The 23,037-nt window shown below is 46.9% G+C and overlaps 1 protein-coding gene across 2 annotated transcripts; it reads right to left on the bottom strand.

Moving 5' to 3' along the window:
* Positions 1-501: 501 nt before the first annotated feature.
* Positions 502-20,534, bottom strand: rerea (arginine-glutamic acid dipeptide (RE) repeats a). 2 transcript variants are annotated; one of them, XM_072450132.1, is made up of 14 exons: positions 20,195-20,534; positions 19,439-19,519; positions 8,743-8,905; positions 8,563-8,655; positions 7,944-8,143; positions 7,540-7,698; positions 7,349-7,462; positions 5,935-7,244; positions 5,627-5,849; positions 4,837-5,557; positions 3,064-3,207; positions 2,747-2,915; positions 2,189-2,245; positions 502-2,131 (listed from the first exon to the last, which is right to left on the bottom strand). In XM_072450132.1, exons 5-13 carry the CDS (start codon positions 8,019-8,021, stop codon positions 2,212-2,214), a joined length of 2,952 nt encoding a protein of 983 aa, XP_072306233.1. In that variant the 5' UTR covers positions 8,022-8,143; positions 8,563-8,655; positions 8,743-8,905; positions 19,439-19,519; positions 20,195-20,534; the 3' UTR covers positions 502-2,131; positions 2,189-2,211. The 2 variants fall into 2 exon arrangements, with proteins under 2 accessions (XP_072306233.1, XP_072306232.1); XM_072450131.1 differs by having other exon boundaries at positions 3,064-3,237; positions 20,195-20,530.
* Positions 20,535-23,037: the final 2,503 nt, after the last annotated feature.

Here is a 23,037-nt window from a genome sequence, read left to right as displayed (position 1 = left end):
TAGTCCAAGTGTTTGTTTCATTGTAGAAAACGATGGAGCTGAAGTCACTGGACTTTAGAGAAAAACAAAAGGTTTGGACTCAGAGTCATTCTCAATCTGAGGCTGACACTCAGGTTTGTTTTTCTAAAAACAGTGTCTGGATGACGACAACTGAATCTTTTTCTTTAAAGGGAAAGAAGTGTGAGACACATTTGTCCTGCAACAAAAAGAGGAGGAGCAAAGGCAACAACGTGTCTATTTGGGAAATAATATAAGCCCAAGGAAAGTAACAAGTGTCTTTATATTACAGCCGCTTTAGAAGGAGCACTATGCAGTCGTAGTAGTACTATTATTTGACACTATTCATTAAACAGAATGTATTCATAAATATTGGATTTCATGGTGCGCTGCAAACATAGAGTTAGATTAGAGTTCATAAACATTAAAGACCTTAGTTTAATCCCTGTGTGAGAAGAGAGAACTGTCCATAAACACGAGGCACAAATGAAACCAGAACATGTCTGCGTGTTGTGGTGTAACTTAGTTTATTTTAATTCCACAAATTTTTCAAAAAAATTACAAAATACTCAAATGGAGAACACAGGACTCACAATTTTTCTTATTATTTCTACTTTTTGTTTACATTGTGTCATCCCATGGCGACTACTCATATGTACAATAAGCTTCAAGATACCAGTATATATATAAATCTTAGCAGTCAGAATTGTACATTCTGCTATTGCCGCTTTGAAACAAGAAGCTAAACCATTGACAACACTTAACATCGAAGGGCTTTTGGAGACACGAGAAGTCGAAAGGCGAGAGAAGGATGAGGAGAGACGGCCGGACAGAGGGAAAAACCTTTTGGATTGATCAAAACAATAAAACGTGTCAAAGTAAATGTTTAGTGCTCCAACGGGAAGATATGGTCACGTCTTCATTTGGTTTAAAAGAATAAAAAAAGAGCCACAGTTTTCTAAAAAATGTCCATGACGGGCAAAAAACAGTCTTAGTGCATGAACAAAAGTCATGGCTACAGATCGAACCCCGCGTGACCACAACACTACTCGTAACAGTCAGGTGGCACACAGGTGCGCCCCTCCCGCAGGACAGGGGCGCGCGGATCCCGAAGGAAACCAAGGCAAATGATAGTGACAAACACACAAGCGTAAATATAGTCGTTTGGGGCCCCTGCGTCGCCTCCAGGGGCCCCAGCCACGCCCCTCTCATAGTGTCACAGTGAAGGTTGTACAGTTGAAGAGGGGCTTATGATTGACATGAGACACTTTCATTCACACCTTTAACAATCGTCAAAACGGGAGATCAAAAACAGGTCCAGATTTTTTTTGAATAAACAATATAGTTGAATATTTAAAATAATTAAAATATCCTTAAAAAAAAGAAGAAAAGTAAAAGAAGTACTCTTTTGTCAAACACTGATGAAAAGTCCAATTATGTAGATCCCAAGTATTCAGTGCAATTGTTTCAAATGGCTTGGGTGTGAGAGCCGGGCGACACCAGGGTCACCGGGGTTAAACCAGGGTCACCGGGGTTAAACCAGGGTCACCGGGGTTAAACCAGGGTCACCGGGGTTAAACCGGGAGGTGCGTGACTGACTCTAGATGGGACAGTTCTACAAAGTGAGACTAACTAACACAGTGAAGTCTGCTGCTCGTATAATGCCATGGTGCTCCCCTCTGAAACAAAGGGATAATGCTTCAAAAACAAGTATCAGAAACGACCGAGTTTGGAGTCCACACCTAGGAATAATAATAATTATAATAATTATATGTTTATATATACTATTTACAGACTCAAAAACGCCATGCGGTAGCTTTTCTTAAAATTATGAAAAATCTCCAACGATGTATTAAAATAAATGTTGAATTTAAGATAGCACTTTTTCCAACCTAATCGGTCTTTTTTGTTGATAAGCACAGTGTCTTGTTCTAGCACCTAATAAAAAAAATAAAAAATAAAAAGTCGGGAAGCTTGTCATGCAGGTGTGGAGGGCGTGGTCACTACCGGCTACCAAAGAAAGTCTTGGAAAATCATAGTAAAAAAAAGTTGACAGATGATCCACTTTAGCCTTTTCTGTTCTTCTGGATGAGTTTGAAGAAACCGTTCAGTAACAACTTCCTGTGTCCTGCACCTGTCCACGCCTCCTGCACCTGTCCACGCCTCCTGCACCTGTCCACGCCTCCTGCACCTGGCCACGCCTCCCACAGAGCGCTACAGCTGTTTGTCGCTCTCCTTCTTTAGCCGACTGGAACACAAACAAGTCGAGGAATTAGTCTCAATCAACAAAGAAAGATCCCCAGTATCCCAATAGTTCCCTAAGGAGCTCTTCGGGTCAAAATGAGACCAATGATTACTGTGTGCATTTAACTATAAAGAGTCTTATTCTGCTCAAAACAGGGAGTGCACCGTTAGCATGCTAATGTTTGTTAGCTTTACTGTGAGGGCTCTAGTCTCTGAAAGTAGTGAAAAGTGCTCATGAACACATCGTGGTGAATAAAGATGTTCAGAATACACACGGTGCATGAGGAACACATTTGGACAACTGCAAACCGTTTAAACTGTTTTTAAGACGTATAAATCTGGTGCAGCAGCGTTAAAAATGCACGACAAGGAGTGGAACAAATCGAACACTGAATGTAAAAATAAATAGGATCGGAATACGCGTTTTATATCTTTGAACAGTCAGGAACATGACTTCAGAAGCTAACGTGCTACACTGAAGCTCAGATGTGTGTGTGAAAAGCACCTGTAGTAGTCCTCCTGTCCGGGCATGGGGCCCCCGTGCATGTGGTGGTGCCCGTGGAGCCACTGCTGCTCCATGGCTAAGCGCTGGAGCTCGGCTGACTGCGCGTGCATGGCCTGCAGCTGGTGGGCCGCGGACATGGGAGGAGGCAGGTCCCGGGGGTAATGTGTACCTGTGAGAGCAAGAGTCACAGTCAGAGAGGAGAGCACGGGCGGGGCAGGAACAGGGCTTTATCTAATATATAGCATTTGAAAACACAATCGATCCGGCTCAATCGTTGTGAGCGCTGCATGTCATTAGGTGTTGATGTTTAGTCGTACCGAAAACGGGGTGTCGCAGCATCTCGTGTTCGTGGGGTCCTTGTCCGAGGAGGGGGTTGGGGATGGCTCCAGGAGGGTAAGGGAAGCGCGCTAGATGAGGACCACCTGCCAGAGGGTCCACGGCCAGCGGATGGCCCCCCGAGCCTGCAGGACACACAAGACATTCCCCACCGCCTACTGAAGGTCAGAGTCTTAGGCTCAAGGTGCACTTATACACACATAGTCCCTCACAAGGCACCAGACACACGCACTACAGAACTGTGATACAACAAGACTGTTACGTCAAGCCTTTTATTTCAAAACTGAACTCCTCTTTGTCTACGATGTAACTCTTAAATGCTGTGGGACATTTATCACACTAAAATGCTACATTGAAAACAACTAATGCTTAAAAGTCTTTTTGTAAGAATTTACAGGATCAATAACATTCAACAAACCATTCATACAAACATCACACAAATCATTTTAAGGCATGCAACATTTCTATGATTAAAATATGACTTATTGTCATTGGCATTATTAATAGAGCAATAGAGTAACTACTTGTTCTGGTGATGTGTGAAATGTGTCTCATTATGAACCAGAATGAACAAAGTGTAGCTCTTAATGACAGTGGAGTGGGGCGGGGCTAATGTCAGAGGAGTGGGGTGGGGCTAATGTCAGAGGAGTGGGGCGGGGCTAATGTCAGAGGAGTGGGGCGGGGCTAATGTCAGAGGAGTGGGGCGGGGCTAATGTCAGAGGAGTGGGGTGGGGCTAATGTCAGAGGAGTGGGGTGGGGCTAATGTCAGAGGAGTGGGGTGGGGCTAATGTCAGAGGAGTGGGGTGGGGCTAATGTCAGAGGAGTGGGGTGGGGCTAATGTCAGAGGAGTGGGGTGGGGCTAATGTCAGAGGAGTGGGGTGGGGCTAATGTCAGAGGAGTGGGGTGGGGCTAATGTCAGAGGAGTGGGGCGGGGCTAATGTCAGAGGAGTGGGGTGGGGCTAATGTCAGAGGAGTGGGGCGGGGCTAATGTCAGAGGAGTGGGGTGGGGCTAATGTCAGAGGAGTGGGGCGGGGCTAATGTCAGTGGAGTGGGGTGGGGCTAATGTCAGAGGAGTGGGGCGGGGCTAATGACAGTGGCAGTGGAGTGGGGCTAATGTCAGAGGAGTGGGGTGGGGCTAATGTCAGAGGAGTGGGGTGGGGCTAATGTCAGAGAGTGGGGCGGGGCTAATGACAGTGGCAGTGGAGTGGGGTGGGGCTAATGACAGTGGGAGTGGGGTGGGGCTAATGACAGTGGCAGTGGAGTGGGGCTAATGACAGTGGAGTGGGGTGGGGCTAATGACAGTGGAGTGGGGCGGGGCTAATGTCAGTGGAGTGGGGCGGGGCTAATGTCAGTGGAGTGGGGTGGGGCTAATGTCAGAGGAGTGGGGCGGGGCTAATGACAGTGGGAGTGGGGTGGGGCTAATGACAGTGGGAGTGGGGCGGGGCTAATGTCAGTGGAGTGGGGTGGGGCTAATGTCAGAGGAGTGGGGCGGGGCTAATGACAGTGGCAGTGGAGTGGGGTGGGGCTAATGACAGTGGCAGTGGAGTGGGGCTAATGACAGTGGCAGTGGAGTGGGGTGGGGCTAATGACAGTGGGAGTGGGGTGGGGCTAATGACAGTGGCAGTGGAGTGGGGTGGGGCTAATGACAGTGGAGTGGGGCGGGGCTAATGTCAGTGGAGTGGGGCGGGGCTAATGACAGTGGAGTGGAGTGGGGTGGGGCTAATGACAGTGGAGTGGGCGGGGCCGTCTCTCACCTTGGTGCAGTGGGTCTTGCTGGTGCAGGTGCAGGTGGGAGTGGATGTGTGAGTGCTGGTGGTGGTGCGGCGTCACGTTGAACATCTGTAACCGGGCGATGGGGTCGTTGGCGACAGACGCCATCCTCTCTGCGTGAAGTCTTTCCGCTGCCAACCTTTCGGGGTATGACATCTCCGCCCGCAGCTGGGGTCCACCCAGAGCTAACCGCTCGCGCTCTAATGGGTTGAGTCCAGGGTGGAAGGAGGCGAAGTGGTGAGGGCCAGCCATATGAGGCAATGAAATGGCGCCGTGCCGTGCAAAGTGCTCCATGGGGTTAGTCGAGGGGTGCATTGTGTCCATTTCAGGAGGTTTGACCTCAAAGCCTGGCTTCATCCTCTCTCTCAGTTCCCTCTCTCGGATCTCCCTCTCTCTCATCTCCCGCTCTCGCAGTTCACGCTCCCGCATGCCCGGGTCAGCGTTGTAGAGGCCGGGCATGTGGTAGGCCAGCAGAGGGTCCGCGGGGTTGAGCGACATGAAGAAGGGGTGATTTCTGTTAGTGGGAGACATGACGTGAGGGCGGGCGTACTCGCTGAGCGTGCGCAGGGCCGGGGTGTCAGGCCCGATGTACGGAGGCACGGCCGCAATGGTCGTGGGCGGCCCGTCGTACTGTTGCCGCATGTGAGCTGGACCGGCCATTTGAGGGTCCCCCATTCGGCCCTCATGAGAGGAACTGGAGGCTTTCTGCAGGCACATGTTCAATGTTTAGTTCAGTCAAAGAAAACACTTAGTGGCTGTAAACAGAGCACTCACCGCAGCTCGCTCGGCCTCCTTCTCTCTTTCCCGTTCCCGTTCTCTCTCCTTCTCTCGATCTCGTTCTCGCTCCTTCTCTTCACGAACCTTCTGCTCAGCCTCCCGCTTGGCCTTCTCCAGAGCTTCTTCTCTCTTTTTGGCCAGTTTGGACATGGGCAAAGGAGTGAAGTAGAAGTCTGTTCTGGAACAGGAGTTGTACCCTCTGTCCAGGTGCTTGTAGAACCTACAAGAACACACACATATTTAGTTTAATGAGAACACAAAAAACATTCTAGTGTCAAGTGCACGGAGTTAGGAGGAGAACGTACCGCGCAGACTGGCTGGCATGGCTGGGCGTGTTGACCACAGTGGGCTCTGGGGAGGGACTTCTTTGGGGGGGCGGGGGGCTCTCTGGCTCTTCCATTTCATCAAGAGGTTCCTCTTTGATGTGCACGGGTGGAATGGACGTTGTGGAGGGTGGACATGAGATCGACGCGGGCAGCGGCATCGAGATGGAGGAGGAAGAGGCAGAGGGAGGAGTCTGTAAGGCCGATATAGAGTTTGTGGAAGAAGGAGCAGCCGGATGTAGGACTGAGGAGAAGGGATGGGACGGGAAGGGTGGCTGCGAGGGGCCACTGGGATGAGGCGCCGCTGCGGAGGGCGGCAGAGGCGGGGCTTGTGGAGGCGGGTGGCTCTGCGACTGGGTGAGGACCGGCGGCTGGGCGGGGGGAGTCTGGAGCTGCTGACCCTGAGCCATGAGCTGCAGTGGAGGAGGGTGCGTGGGCGGAGGGTGGTGCGTGGACAGAGAGCTGAGTGGCTTGAGCGCCGGGGGAGGGGGCAGGTTGGTGGGCATCTGAGGGAACGGCGCAGACGACGCGTGAGGCGGGTGTTTGTGGCTCAGGGAGATGGGCGTGGTCGGAGGGGGCTTGATATGGGGCATGGACATGGGGGCGGGGGGCAGCGGCTGCTCCCTCGGGGGCTGCCCGCTGCTTTGCGAAGACGACTGCGATTGGGCGGGAGGGGTGTGTGGTCTTTGCTGTGATTGGCTGGAGATGGGGGGGGGCAGGACCTGAGACTGTGCCACGGGGAAGCCCTGGGGAGGCATCGAGTGAGGGTGTGGTATGAGTGAGGGCCCGGCCTGCAGTGGGTGGACCAGAGGGGGACCGTGAAGCGGGCTGGGTAATGAAGGGGGAGGTCCAGAAGGGCCTGAGGGCGGAGCCTGAGACAGAGGAGAGTGAGGAGACGGAAGCCGCTGAGGGTGAAGTGCAGCTCCTGATTGTATGAGAGAGATGGGGCCGGCCTGTGGCGCAGGCTGTGGAGGTAGAGAGGCGGGTGCTGCGGAGGGCGAGGCCTGTGCTGGCTGAGGGGCGACAGGTGCGTTCGGGGGGAGGACAGAGGCCGAAGTGCCCGGTTGACACTGTATGACTGCCGGGTGCTGGTTCTGCAGGTGCTGCTGGGCGGAAGAGTCCGAGTCGCTCTCGTTGTCCCGGGGGCTGGGGATACTGGGCGACGAGCTGCGGTTGTCCTGGTCGATGTCTTTGGGATCGCTGCTGAGCTCCTCGTTGACGCTGCGCCCGTCGGAGCTCTCGCCCTCTCCTTCGCCCTCGCACTCGGAGGGAGAGTCGGACCGGTTCAGCTCCTGTGGGACACGCACACGGTCAGGCTTCTCGATATAATTACCAAGCTTTAAATCTAACAATATTCTCATGTGTCAGCTCAATATGTAAAATATGAGAATCTTACTTGTGTCTTGGACTTTTTGGCGGTGGCCCTCTCTGGTTCTTCTGTATCGGACGCTCCCTTTTCTCGAGGCCTCTTGGCACTCTTCATGGGAGAAGGCGCCTCCTCCTTAATCTTCTGCACAGTCACAACATTAGACAAATTAGTTTTCTGCAACACACGGACGTTCAGGCGCCTCAGACACTGCGCAGTACCTTGCTGGGTTTCTTCATGTCTGTCTTGCTGTCTGTGCTGTCAGTACTGGCCGCACTGGGAGAGGTTCGACCACTCGAGCGCAGGTCCTCGTTCGTTGGCGAGCCTCTGCCATCGGGACTTGCCGTCTGCTTCTTACGACCACTACGTAGCGTCGACATCTGTGAGCAGCAAATATCACCGACATCAATATTGACACAGGATTTACAGCCGTCTCATTTACAGTAAAACCTGTCCTGCTTTTCGCCGGCAAATGTCAGCACTGCAGCACAACAGCAGTAAAACTATTTGGCTCAAATGCAGCTGTCCTGATGCTAAGTGCAATGTCTTTGTCTTGCAGACCGTTTCTCTAAGGACGTGTCAGTGCCTAGAGATGGAAGAGGTAAAAATAGAGTGGGAGTCTCACCGAGCCGCGGTTCCTTCGGGTCCTCATGCTATGCTTCCCGCTGAGTCCATCCTCTTCCTCTTTCACAGGTTTGAACATAAACGGGGGAGGGTCCACAGGCTTTTCGATGGGGGGCAGATCACCGTACTTCTTGAAGTGAATGCGGCAGTCTGTGCACAGTAAGATGTTCTCCCGGCCCCCGTGGTGCCAGTCTTTCGAGGCTGAAGAAAACCATTTAAAGTTGTGAAAAAAACAGTCGCAAAAGCAAACACTGACAAATCACAGCGATGATGTTAAACTAATGTGACTTTATGCCAGTGCATGTGTTTTGCATGACACTCATTCAAAGTTGAATATTTATGACACTATGTTTACAATGTGGGTAACGCATGTGGACTAACAGCACAGGGCTGTAGTTATTAGCCAGCCCTGATGGCAGAAGCGCTCTGTCAGATGGAGCCTGCACTGGGGGCCAGCTGTGTGAGGCAGCAGAGGATAATGAGGAAGAAAGAGAGCGCTGCTCATGTCCGATTTGATCAAATTAGTCCTGACATGTTCTGATGCCCATCTGTCACACAGACCTGCTCCCCAGAACAAAAATAACAGAGCTCTGTTTATGAGAGGGGTAAATGACTCTTACTGGTGGAGAAACAGTGACGGCAAGCGTAGCCCTTCAGTTCCTGTTCGCTGTCTTCACTGTCAAAGTCATCCTCACTGGCAGAGCTGAGGTCCACTGGAGGAGAGAGAAAAGCCTTTATTCACACTGGACTGTCAGGTCTCCCTGCTTTTTCCGGAGGTCAGGTCCACTATATTTACGTACAGAACTCGCTGGAGGGAGGCCGCGAGGGAGTGTTGACAGGAGTGGAGGCAGTGCGTGTCTTGATGCGACGGAAGACGGGCTGACGGCGATGTCTACGATGGGCTCGACAACTGGCAGCTTCAGGCGTCTTTTTCCAATAGTAGTAGAAGGTGATTAGCTCTCCCTGGAAAACACAAATGCATTCGTTGTTAAACAAAATAGACAAAAAGTCAGACTCCATTAGTGTTTACAGCGCAGGCCACGGAGCGGTTAAGTCCATGCCAGGTTTTGGATGTGTCCGAGTCTGTTTGTGCTGCAGCCACGTCTGTCCCAGGATTAAGCGAGGGGGCTGCTGAATGCAGGGAGAGTAGGATCAGTGCAGTGGAGACAGCCTGTGAGGCAGCAGTTTGAATAGGAACAAAAGGAGGTGTCAGCCAGAGCTTTGACGCTACAAATAGGGAGTGAAATGCCCCTTCGCCCCTTCACTGGAAGAGTCAATTGAACTTTAATCAAACATTCGGAGGGTGCGCTCGCCAGAGAGTGAGGCGGATAAATCCAGTGTACAAAAGGCCGCCAGGAAATCAATACCCAACTGAAACATTAACACATGTGATCATGGATCAGAAAGCACTTTGCCTCTGCCGCCTCTGCATATTAACTCATTTTCCTTCCTGCACATAATATGCAGCCTTGGCGACAGGAGTCAACCACAATTATGTCATTTCCTGTTCAGCGCTGGTCCTTTGCACTTCAATGTGAACTCTCATTTGTCAGAGCCACATTCCTGTTCGGCAACACATCCATAAAGATGTGACATGACCATTGTGAGCGCTAAGTCACCTGTAATCTTTAAGGCCCAGAGGGCAAATGTACACACTAAAGTCTGTTAAACTGCTGTTCCACAAAGCCCCAGGTTTAAGGTTATTGATTGTTTTTCTTCTTGGCTGAGAAACTTGACATAAATTAGTGAGCGCACGCCTCTCACAAAGGCATTAATGGCTTTTAAGTAACAACTTAACATCTTCCATCAGGAGCAAACAAACAAAGGCAGGGACAGGGAAGTTCATCAGAGAGCAGGCATTTTAGATCAGGGCCAAGATAAAAATACATGTACCCCTTTTCAAATTACAGCTCCCAACTAAGACTACTGCACACGACCATTTCTTTTCAACTGCTCATAGTGAAGTAGAAGCTGCTCTTTATTCACTCAAACAAGTGCCTGACATGAAAGGACATCTTAAAGTCACTCACAATCACCACGTTGATTGGCACAAACGGTGGACTCAATGCGCTTCCACCAGTTTAATGAGATGTGCCTTCATGCAGCTCGTGGGGAAATTCATATCTCCTGCCAGTCACCTTTAAGAATCTATCAGCCAAAGTAGCAGAGAGAGAATTCTCCCAGAGTGCTCCACACAAAACCTTCCAACTTTCAGGAGAAATGAATGTGTTTTAAAGTTGTGGAAAATCCATTGGTGCTTTGGAAAAGAGTCCTGGGCTCACAGCTTGAGTCAGGAGCAGAGGCCCTGTACAGATGAATGCACATCTGGAGGAGTAGATTCCACATAGTTTACAGAGCAGCAGCAACAGGAACTCTCCAAAAGATAAAAACACACCAGGATTCAGAGCAATGATCCAAAATATGATAGTGACAAATGACTTTAAATGCAAAACCAGCACAAAGGTCAAGACAGAGTTAGAATGTAATGATGTAGTAGGATGATGATAAAATGGTGTTGGTTTGTGAGTATATTTAACCAGCAGCAATAATTGAATGAATATACTAAACATCATGATGACGATAAGGAAAAAAAACCCACATTTGTTTAACTGATGTTTGAAAAGGTCAATGTCTTCTATTATCTTTTATAAAATACATTGCACATAAATTGAAGCTAAATACAGTAAATATTACAATCCCACTTAAACCCTTGTACTGCAGTGTGAAAACAAATAAAAAAATCCTAATTATCTGGCTTGAAATCACAATTACTTTTGATGACTCAAGCGAAAGTGCAGACCTAATATGTTTTGTGACACTTTTGTTTAAAAGCCGAAGCAGATTTAAAAAGTGACTTTGCTCCAGGTTTTGAGAAGCAGAATTGTGCTCACATATTGTCCTGAACCGGAGGTAATAACAGTAATTATATTTTCGATTTCAACATTTTTATAACATTTTTTCAACATTAAATAGACTAATAATTGGCACATTTTTCCTGTACAACCAGTTCAGCAGGAACATTTCCGCTCCCTTCTTCCTATGACCCCCCCCACACCGCCCTCTCCACTCTGCCCCAGCGGTCGGGCGAGAGGGCGCAGGTGCTAACAGGGGGAAGGCGGACGTCCTGAGGAGAAATCTAATTGAAATGTGCAGATCAGAAGTGTGGAGCGGGGAACCTGGTGTATAATGACTCCTCGCGGCGGGCATGACAACCACACGCTCTCAACAACAGCTTGGCAGACGTGCACAGAAAGGTCACTCTGCCTCTCCATCACTTACCCTCTGTCAAGTGGCATTATATTAGGCTGCCAATAATGAAAATGTTAACGTGGAGATTTTGAATGGCAATTAACAGGTGCAGGTGATGGACTGGGGGAGGATTCGAGACGTGCGGAATACAGTATGACTAAACATGTCCTTCAAATGTTTAATTTTATCACCATTTTCTGTATCATTTAGGGGCCAATGTCAATATTTATGAACATCAACTTCATCAGATGCCAGTGGAATAGGGCAATTTAAACATGTTTTAAGGATTAGTAAAAATATGATCAGAAGATAGTGATGTTAATGCTGCCAGAAGAAGAAATATAGATATTTATGGATGTGGGAGAAAACGGACACAGAGACAGGATCTTCAGAAACAGAACTGTCAAAAATAGCATGGTCCCAGTGTATTGTATGAGACGTATTGCCCCTGCCTATGAGACTAAATTAGTTTAGTGAGTTCTGCATGTTCTAGTACACAACCTTTTGTTATTTGACCAAAACACAGTGTGCCACGGTGTGTCTCCAGAGTTGCAAGTACTTTCTGTTGTTCACCTTGACAAAAGACATCGAAGACGCCTGTTCTTTTCCGGAGTCCTACGCCAAATCAAAGAACAAACAGTGGAACGAGTCCAAGTGTGGCTACGGAAAACCTGATAGAAATCGAGCCTGCTGCTGCTGCTGGCCTTAGAGCAATAATTTCACTAAATCATAACTGTATGTGTCGCCACTCGGCTGAACATGAGATAGTGACAACATAAGCTGGTATTATAGGTCCTTTAAAATGCCTCCATCTGCAAGAGCTTTCTGGCCGTTGGATTATCCGACGAGGAAAGGGCTTTACTCTCCTATCACAACTCTCCAGGCGTCAACTCCAGCCGCTGCCTCTTAACATGGTTACTACATAAAGACTAACTAGGAACCGAATGGATGAGGAGTTTGAAGCCAAAAAGCTACATCGACTTCAATCAGACACATTTCACTCGGGCTCGTTGTCAGTGAGTTGTAATTAGGATAAATATAGAGTTGATATCGAGGCTTCACATGTTTTCACCCCCTTTCTGCTGTTATATGTAATATAACTAATAAAAACACAGAACACAACTTTCTCATTTTGAAAAATTTATTCAACTGTCCAACTGACACAGAATAACAGTCTATTACATTATTACATGTATTTCAGGTTTTCCAATCACACAGACAATAAATAATGCTGTGTTTGCTAATAACAATGTTTAAAAAGTAACATCTACTGATTGCAACAGGTAAACTGGCACTGTTGACATATTTATTTGGCTGTGCAATAAAGCTCTAATTAGGGGTTTTGATTTGATATCTCTTCACCTAAAATCTATCATACCATTTGTACAAACACAGCTAATGTTTGAACACTAATCCAGTCATGAAGACAGTGTCATAAATATCCAGTAATTATATCCATAATTGTAGTGAATGATGAAGCGTCCTGAATGATCCTGTGTAATTGGTTTAATCTGTGCTGATAAAGCTTCATCCCGGCTGATGCCTCTGCACAGCCCAGGTCTTGTACAGCTCCGAGGCCGTACGCCGGGTCCTGCAGGCACAGGCAGGGGCAGTGCCAGGGCTAAACTCCTGTATTTACACCCTCTGTCCCAGCTCAGGCCGGCACAGAACAGATGGTTTGCGTTTTTCAGGCAGATTTGTGACTGAGCCACAAAGGCCCCTCCTTTGACATAGAGCTAAACAGTTCAGGCCGTTACTGAAGAGTGGGCAAAGGACAGAGTGCACTGAGGGGAGGGAGGAGAGAGTGCACCGAGGGGAGGGAGGAGAGAGTTCACTGAGGGGAGGGAGGAGAGAGTGCACTGAGGGGAGGGAGGAGAGAGTGCACTGAGGGAGGAGAGAGTGCACTGAGGGGAGGGAGGAGAGAGTGCACTGAGGGAGGAGAGAGTGCACTGAGGGAGGAGAGAGTGCACTGAGGGAGGAGAGAGTGCACTGAGGGGAGGGAGGAGAGAGTGCACTGAGGGGAGGGAGGAGAGAGTGCACTGAGGGAGGAGAGAGTGCACTGAGGGGAGGGAGGAGAGAGTGCACTGAGGGAGGAGAGAGTGCACTGAGGGAGGAGAGAGTGCACTGAGGGAGGAGAGAGTGCACTGAGGGGAGGGAGGAGAGAGTGCACTGAGGGGAGGGAGGAGAGAGTGCACTGAGGGAGGAGAGAGTGCACTGAGGGGAGGGAGGAGAGAGTGCACTGAGGGGAGGGAGGAGAGAGTGCACTGAGGGGAGGGAGGAGAGAGGACAACAATGGGGCATCAACCTGCGATTCTGCTGTGGTCTCTGATATCACATAACTCTGTAATTTAGTGGCACAATCAAGAACATCTTTATTTACGTTATTTATTTACTTTATTTTAATCTTTGACTTCTCTTTAGCACTTTGAGCTTTGTGTGGAAATGTATTATACATACATACGTACGTACGTACGTATGTATAATAATAATAATCATCATAATTATGTTGTTATGGCAAAGAAAATAAGAAATACTCCAGACTTAAAGGGGCAGTACATGTTTTTTTTCATGTAATAAAGTAAGATTAGTTTTGCCAACATATTGTAAAAGCAGCTCTTAGGGCCAAAACGAGATGGCTGTGTGCTGTCTGCATCTAACTACAAAGCGTTTTCATCGGAGCAGGAAGTGATGCCGTTGAGGTTAGCGTGTTGTTGTTAGCATTACAATGGCGGCGAAACGCTCTGGCCCCTGACAGTTGTTCAGGAGCTTCTGAACTCATCTCAGTGAATAATGAGGACGTCAGTGAGGAATAACTCTGGACTTAAACCAAGAACCTAAACTTTAAAAAGACCAGTTATTACTCTTAAGTCAATCAATAATGAGTTCATGTGCGTCACGTTATTTCCCTGATACTCTACAGTGTAAACAGAATCAGGGCACATCTCTTGGGTCATTTACCGACACACACAGTCCAGCACCATGTGACCATGTGACCATGTGACCATGTGACCGCGGCTGTGGCTGATATGGACTTGTGTAAACATCCATTAGTTCAGCGTGAATCTGCTCCTGCTTTTCCCCCCTCGGCCTGCAGCCCGTTTCCTGCTTCATTTCAGCGGTGACGGAGAGCGCTTCTGCGAGCTAAATCAAACCCAGGTTTAATTATGCATGTGCTCGACCCCTGCGCTGCATGTTCTTCATCACACCACCAGGCGGATGGCACACTGGATCATGTCGCTGAGAGCGGCTCGACTTTTATATCATACGTGCGCGATTCTAAACACTGGTGAGGTTAAAGCGGTCACAGGACGATTAAACAGAGGCCGAGATGGAAGAACGCAGCGTATTTAGTGGAGCACATTCTTTAGCGGACAGACTAAACAGAAGAATGCCTATAATTTTGTGGCCGGACTCGAAATATGATTATGAAGAGAGATTCCAAAGACCCGCAACCAGCAAGAATGTTAAGAAATATAAGAGTTATAAACAAGTGACGACACAAGTTGTTTCAAATGTTGCTCGTCTTTACTATGATTTTATATATAATGTGCAGGGTCTGAAAATTGTACCAGATATTTCATGTATTAAAAAATTTAAAAAACAGGAACTACTTCATTTGAAACAGTTTGCAGCCTTCTTTATTCACCACAATGTGTATATAATTACTGTCGTGCTCACATGCAAAAATGTCACTGATAGCTGTTTTTATTTTATTTTTATCTTTGTTTATTTTTCCCCTCCATTCCTTATTAAGAAATGAGGTTTTGTCTATAGGAGTTTTTGTTTATAAGAGTTTTGTTTATTAAGAGTGTTTTTTAAACTTCCTATAAGTTATCTGTCCTTTTCCTCTGTATCTACCTGCGTTGCAACAATGAAATTTCCCCATGTGTGGACAATAAAGGAATATCTCATCCTATCTTATAAAGACATTTGACATCTTTCAGAGGCCAGAGTGGAGTTTTGGAGCGTCGCACCACTGTTAATAACAACTAAACGTGATATTAAACACAACAATAAAATGACTTCCGATAGAAACACTGTATAAAAACAAAATAACAACTAATGCAAAAAAAAAAAAGACTTCTAAATTGCTTCCAAGAGCTGTGTAATGTTATATATAAAAACATTTGATTAACTCCTGTACAGCTCTTGGAGGCCATTTTGCTCTCCAAGGTTTTTACGAGGCGAGCGCCATAGATATCCAACACATGTCGTCAATTCAAATGGCCGTCCTCCAAACTCTGGGCATCGCCTTGAAGCTGACGACTCTGCCGGTGAATAGTGAGAGACGGCCGGGGCTGGTGGAGCAGGCAGCGGCGGTGAAAGGCAGTTAAATAGACGGCTCTTCCCTGCTGCGTACACTCTTTCTGTCCGTCTGAATAAGCTCGCTCTTCCAGGTCAGGGATGCACGCCGCCGCGCATCAGCACTTGTACTTTCTCCTGCTCTAAGCGCTTTTGCCAATGAAAGCAGATTGGATGGCAACACTGGCTTTTTTTCCCACTTGAGGGTCGATCCTGCATGTTTTGCTGATAAGCTGTTCGCCCCATTCCTCCCCATAACCACGGCGCAAAAGCCTAAAGAACTCAATTACACAGAGCTATGGCACTGCCTGCTCCATCTATTAGACGGAGGGAGGGGAAAAAAAAAACATATTTGCCTAGACGCGCTAAATGGCCTGCGGAGTGCTACGAGAACATCAATACTGGCTGCTAATGCCCCCATCAGACGGCAGCGTTTTACAAGCTTTAAACAAGTTGTATCATTTACTGAACATGGATTTTTGGCTGTCGCTGGAGCGCCCCCTGCAGGTCAGAGTCGGTTTAATCGGTTTTTAAGTTAAAAGTATTTCTAATCACACTCTTCCCCGAGGAGCAAAACCACATTAGGAGACAGACGTGAATTCAATTTGACATTTGTTAGAGCTTGGATCGGGGCAAACAGCTGCTGTGAGGTTGTGTTGGGAGCAGAAGACCCCTGTAGGCTGTTGCCGGGGGGGGCCGGGGGCAACAGGAGTGTGTTCAAGAAAAAGATTTACCTATCTCTGTGTAGTTTAACGATATGTCATCTTTAACCGTTAACCTTCACACTAACGAAGACTTGTTACACTCTGCAAAATAAACTACAGCCGCCACAAAATGAGGAAGAATTCTGCTAAAACACAAAAGGCATAAGGATGTGCAGCTACAGAGAGTTTTATATTGCTTCACTGAATTCACTACACTTTGGGCAACTCTGTAAACCTTATTAACCATAAATAAACTCAAGCCTTCCAGGACGACGCTAAAGTAATAGCCTTTGACTAGCCATAAAAGAAATAAATCTATTTCAGTGCTTTATATAATACCTTGCTCTGGCTCGAGGTACAGGCTGTTCCAGGGACATTTGCATGCAAGATTTTGACTCGGCGATGCATATCTGATTTCAATAGCATGAAGAAGTGAAACAGGCCGAGTGGCCTGTCCGGATGGTTCAGTGCAGGTATGTAAATGGTGAATTTGAGTGTTGGGCCAAGTCATTTGCAACTTAACTGCACGGCAACTGTTGGGCAACACTCTGAACCCATCATTTTTGCATTTCACTTGACATATCTGTGGAGAGGGGATCCTGCTCGCAATAACAATGCACACGAGCTTAAAGAAATGGTGGGTTAAATGTCATACTGTGACATGATGACAACCCACCACCAAAGTTCCATAATGCAGCTTTACATTTGTATGAAGATGCCAATATTATAGTCCATATTTGATGTGTTTTTATCACATTCTCCAGTGGCAGCAGTGAGTTCTTGCGCAGGGGAACTGGTGGCAGCACTAACGGTCAGAGGCAACACCCACTTCCCCCGGGGGCCTTTATGCGACTTTATATAAAGCATTCCCGAGTGTGACTGGGCTTGTTTACAGAGCCGGGCGCTTAGCCTTGGCACATCAGCGAGTCGGAAGGGGCAGGGCAGCCACTGGCAGCAAAGGAGGCGAGGCAGACAGGCTGTGCAAACACTCACGGGCCCCGGACATGGACCTCAGGCTTTGAGACGAGTTCAAGTTCAGCAGAGGCGAGGCAGGACGTGTACCACCACCAGGGCAGCATTTGGTCAAAGTAACACTACTCTTTTTGGTCTTGGATTGGATCATTTTTACATTGTATTTTTACATTTATCAAGTACGAATAATAAAAATGCCAAATTAAATTTCTTTTAAGGTAATTTTGGGTCTGTTTTGCCTCTAAAAGTGCACTAAGGAATTATTCTGATGCCACTTGCTTGTGAACTAATGTTTTGTTTGTTATAATTGCTCATAAACCTTGAAAACCCATGTGAGCGGACTCTCCTTTCCACAGAGCTGACCTGTAACATAACCTAGTTGTACGAACTACTTGTCTTCATGAATATGGAAGCGATTAATGCCATTCTGTAGATTACTCCAAGCAAAACGACAACCCTCCACCAGAAAAGTGACACAGTGCACCAGCGTTGAAGTTGTTTAAACCCGTTCTCATAACTCACTAAAAACACAACATTTCCAGGTTATTGTTGAAGAGTCGGGTGTAGTACTATCCAGTCTTCGAACACAAAAGGAAGGTCAATCCTCAGCCGGGTTTATTCTTTCTGCATATGAACTGTGCTACAGACTGAGTCCACCTCCGCCTGTCCCGCCAGCCCCTCCAGCCCCTCGCTCCACTCATTTCCCTCTCTTTTCATATGTTTAAAGGGCAGTTTATTTTCCATTTGCAGGGGGAAAATTAATCTTTCTGTGCTCTGTGCGCTGGTGGCAGGCCCAGATCCTGGAGTAGGTCTATTACCTCCGCCGCTGCCAAATGGACTCCCCCTCCAGGTTGAAGCACATTAATACCTCCTTTATAGCCAATCAACCGGACAAGTCATATATTTCAAGAAACAGTAAAAATAATTGAGGGAAACCTTTAGTGGGGAAACTGTATTCACACTCTTTAATCTCTTATTCAAGGGGGTTTTGAATTGGGTTTTCAGGAGTAAAGAATGGAGCACAAAAGAGCCGGTGGTTTAGTGATCCAGACACAAAATGAGACGCGTTATGTAAAATGTGCCCGGGACTATGACAAACACCTTTGATTTAGCTTTGATGTCTGTGTCGAGCGCTGAACAGGCGCACATCCAGCAGGAGTTGCCCGGGGAAAGCAGTCGCCGCTCAGATAGGAGAATTATTTTTAATGGTGCAGACTGTGGACCTTTCTGGTGCAACACGTACGACATGTTCCCCTTTAATCCCACAAATATTCTGTTACTAATCTCAACCTTTTTGGGGTCTGCCCTGTGGAGCTGTGCCCAGACTAAATATATACTTATTTTTATTTTTTTTACAGCCTGTGTCACTCTGATAAGGAACTACAACCGGTATTAGTGATGTTTTGGTTTATGATAGCGCAGTGAAGGAGACGTGAATGTCATGTTTTATTTGTTCTATAGGTTCATGACTTAATAGTTGATAAACTCTTGCCGCATTGTATATAACTGACTTCTAAACTTGATCAAATGGGACCCACTAATTGGTTGTAAAGAGTTATATACCCTACATATGTTGAAATTCAAAACTACTTCCCCACAGAGTCCGTATAGCACAGTTAAACGTCATAAAATACTTCCTTAAAAGTTGTTCATCATTGTTGATCTTCAAAATAGAGCTTTTAATTTCACAGTGGGAAACAGGAATAACTCAGTAACAAAACTGGGTCAGATATAAACGCTTAACCACCAAAGAGCAAACATTTGTGCAAGAGGACTACAGCAAAAACAAGCCAAAGTGTGCCGTGTCTTTTAAGGCTTAGCAAGTATTCTGTACGTAAATATGTCATAATACGCCATCATTTTAGCATTAAAACAAATGTACATGTAAAAGCTTCAATGCAGTGGTTTACTGCCGGATCCTTTACTGTGGCTTCAATAAAAAGTGTGAACATCTGACACTAAAAGCAGTTAAAGCATATTATGTGCCTGAGCATTTGTTTACTACTAGCTTGTTTACAGCTAACAGCGGGTGCTAATTAGTGTCAAACATGCTACTCCAGCTTTCTGTGGCTCAATAGTCATACATTGGTCTTCCCAAAGTTTAAACCAAGTGTTTTTAATTTCCTTTTCACAAAAAGACTACAGTTAAGTGAAGTACAGTTGGGAGCAGCAACTAATGAACCAACTGAGGACGTCACAGCTCAATCTATAGATGAGTTACAAACAAAAGTGCAGGTACATGATAAAAAGCAGTGATAATTGGTCTTACCGTTTCTTTGTTGGGCAGAAGCTCTTTTCGGATCCTGAAGAAGTTTTTGCCAAACTGTCTCAATCCTTTAATGAACCGCTTCTGCAATTTCACCCAGAAAGAGAGAGGAAAAAGCAGAGAGTTAGAACATTGAAAGAGATCGCATTAGGTAACGGTCTAGCACCACCACAAAAATAGTGTGACCATTTGGTTTGGTCGCCAAGGTCCGTCTGTCCCAAAAACCTCTGACAGCTTTTAAAACTCCCGGGGTAACGACAACTGACCTAAATACTGAAGTCTTTATATGGAAGGGCAAAATACTGACAAAAATGCTCAGATTCATACACCATAAATACAGCAGGCACACAGATGAACATGCTTTAATTATAGAAGGGAAGAGCGAGAGGAAAGTACAAAGCAAAAGTTGAGCTGATGCCCAAGTCGCTGTCTAAAACTATGCTCGTTTTGAACAACAAACTACAATTGTAAAAAAAAATATTACATTTAGATAAAAGATAAGCATTTAAAAAGACTGAATCCAAACGGAGACAGGAGGTGATCTGCTCAGTGACAGATAGTCCTCCTGCTCCAATCGGGCTCGGTCTGACATGAACTAAATGTGGACGCTCCAGCCCACAGTGCGAAATCAAAATCACAATGGCACAAACAGCCAAACACATTTGTCCTCTTTTAGCACCACAATCCCAGAAGCATGTTTAAGTCAAAAGACAAAAAAAAAAAGCATTCAGAACCAGCAGAGCAAAGAAACACATTTACTTTCTCGTCTCCAGAGCCGAGCCCCAATCCTCAACACTCTCCAGCCAGCCGAGCGTTTCCACCAAGTAACTCCCAAAGCAAAAAGCAGTCTAAAGTCCCGGGCAGACGTGTCGCTGATCCTTACGTTCAACCGCGGGCGAAGAGGCAAAATAACACCGCGAATCCATGGCGTTTCCGAAAGGTACGCGGCTCTTTATGCTGTTATTTTTACAAGCAAGAAATAGCTTGTCACTCTCTGCTCCTCCACTACAAAGGGGAAGGCTTTACATGTGATCTTTCTGCAAGAGAGGCTCTGGTTCACGGCTGCCCGGAAAACCTGGAGCGGAGTCCAGTGATCCGCGGCGGTGCGAGGCACGCAGTTTTCCCAACACAACATCCAGCCCACAGTGTCAGCCGGTGACGCACAAAAGCCGGGGCCACTTCTTATTGTTAACGGAACGCTCAAATCTGACCATTTTTCTTGTGAGGCAAAGGCACCACGGGCTTGAATGCACTTTAGAGCTGCAAATACACAAACTGGACACGCTGCCGAAGTGCAGGGGGAAGCAGAAAGTTTGTGTGCGGAACGGGCTTTTTGGACGTGGATGGAAAGAGACATGCAACAAGCAAAACCAGGCACAGAGTTTTGGCTTTACGGTCAGGAGTGCACATCAAGTACAGTGTTACGTAACCGCTGATTGTTTACATACCCAGCTTTGGAAAACTAAAAGAGCAAATTTACTGAGGCAACAAAGAAGCTCGTGACTATAACCTTCTGAAGTAATAACAGAGTCAAGTAGACGACAAAGTAAATGACTGTTTTTTTACACGTGACATCAAAACGTTTCAAAGTTTAGGTGTAATTGTGAAAAGTACAAGAAGAGGCTAAGAATAGACTAAACAAGATGCCAGAAAATGTAAGGTGCGCGTAAAGGACTTGTTGAGACTACACCGAGCGTGAGTGACACCGAGCGGTTGATTTGCATTAATCAAAGTGCAATAGCTCATTAGCCAGTAGATGGAGCCGTTAGCGTCCCTCAACACACGCGCCATCCTCTGCCATTCCAGGGCCATTTAAACTGTCAATCAAACTTTTGCAAATACAACACGGCACTGAGTCGAAGGTAAACATTTGAAGATCATTTGGCAGGTGCCGACTGCTTTAAGCAAATATCAAGGTGGATGTAGTGCGTTTGAAAATGCGCATGAGTAAAAATAAGCTAAATATTTGAAAATCAGTGTTTGGAAGAGTAGGATTTAATGCTAGGCCAGTGCCTGGAAACACGAGTGCGACAGGTCTACGTGCGGGCGGAGGAGTCGATGCTGATTTCATAGTCCGATGTTGTTTGCTAACTGTACTATTTACACAGCCTGTCCAGTCGCTGCACGGGCGCGGGCGAGCCCCTCCCGCCCCGTTTCAAAAGCCACCACCCTTCCTCCAACCCACTCGCCAATCCTCCTCCTTTAAGGCTCCATTTCAGCTGCCTGGGCTCACTGCTCTCCAGCCCAGCTAATAAATCATCCGCCAATCTGCTCCCTGAATCCTGCCCCTCGCTCTCCGATTGCTCTGGCCCGTGCGTTGCTAGGAAACGCGAGCGGTGGAGGAGGGGCCGAGCGGGGCAGCGAGATGGGGGAGGAGGAGGAGGAGGAGGGGGGGGGGGGGGGGGGGGGCAAATAGCCGCGGCTGAGCAGAAACAACAGGCTTCTCTCTCTCTCCCCCGCGCTCTCTGCTGGCAATTCCCCGCCCAGAGTTTCCCCACGGCTGAACAGTGCACTATTGTGAGCGAATAAAAGAAAAAATGATTCAATAGGCTTTTGTTGTGTACGTGCGCACTTCCTGGACTGGAGTTGATGATTAAAAGTTGTACGGTCGGTTAGAAAACAAGTGCGGAGAGACTGATGACAAGAGGTGGATGTAATGAAGTACGCAACATCACAATGCTAACAAGTACTAGTCATTTTAAGCGTCTGGGTTTATGCAAAGTGGTACATATTGTAGTTTGTTTTAAGCACTTAAAGGCAGTTATTTGTGTGTGTATTTAAAATGCCCAAAATTCCAACAAATCTGATCATTAAATACTTTCAAGTGACCGGTAGATTTGTTCGTGTCATAGTATTTTAACATATCTTAGAAATTCTTCTCACCGCCGGGCATAACGCAGCGAATATAATTACCTCTAAATGTCATTGTGTGAAAACAAAAGCTCGACCCTGTGCACAAAAAGCCACTTTGACTCGATCCAGAGCCATTATAGTTGACTGGTTGTTAGAGGCTGACCTTTACAAGCCTGATGTGTTTAAACCTTGGACCTGAAGCACAACTGGCCCGCTCTCCACTGCCCAAAACACAGCTGTCTGTGTGTGTCATCAGGTCTGCATCCAGTCTGCAGCAAGGAAATCACAACAGTCTGGAGAAGAGGGTCAACCGCATCGTCTACCCACATCCTCTTCACACCGTCACTGGAACTAAAGATAAAGCACGTAGATCAGGCTGCGAAAAATCTGCTGTAATCACTATAAGCCGCTGTGTTTTGTAGTAGTCTTCTGTTACGGCTTTCTCATGTAAAAGGTGACAGGAAATTCCAGCCCACGCCCATCCTGTCTGATATTTAGTTACCAAATAATGGCTAAAAGCATTACTGGCACAGCAACACAATGCACTAAAATACTGTTGACATTAAACAAACCCAACAGGTCACTACAGCCAGAGGAAAAACTAAAAGAGCTACAGATTATGACGGCTTCTACCACGGCTAGAACAGCGTCTAATATGATGATTTTACAAGTATTCAGGACTGTTGGCACTATAACCAAACAACACAAATCCTTTCTTTCACAAGTTGAGCTCACTATCACGTAAAACA

Source organism: Eucyclogobius newberryi, unplaced genomic scaffold, assembly GCF_026437365.1.
Source record: "Eucyclogobius newberryi isolate DKJ021-1_F unplaced genomic scaffold, fEucNew1.0.hap1 SCAF_17, whole genome shotgun sequence".
In the NCBI taxonomy this organism is placed as follows: domain Eukaryota; kingdom Metazoa; phylum Chordata; class Actinopteri; order Gobiiformes; family Gobiidae; genus Eucyclogobius; species Eucyclogobius newberryi.
The sequence above is the reverse complement of the archived record's forward strand: the minus strand, read 5'-3'. Positions and strand labels throughout refer to the sequence as shown.

Excerpts from the sequence above, each read along its gene's own strand:
- rerea (XM_072450131.1), bottom strand. The coding sequence starts at position 8,021 with ATGTTCAAACCTGTGAAAGAGGAAGAGGATGGACTCAGCGGGAAGCAT. Across the intron at positions 5,558-5,626 it reads AGGAGGCCGAGCGAGCTGCG|AAAGCCTCCAGTTCCTCTCA; the intron begins GTGAGTGCTCTG and ends ATGTGCCTGCAG. Across the intron at positions 2,246-2,746 it reads GGACAGGAGGACTACTACAG|TCGGCTAAAGAAGGAGAGCG; the intron begins GTGCTTTTCACA and ends TTTGTGTTCCAG.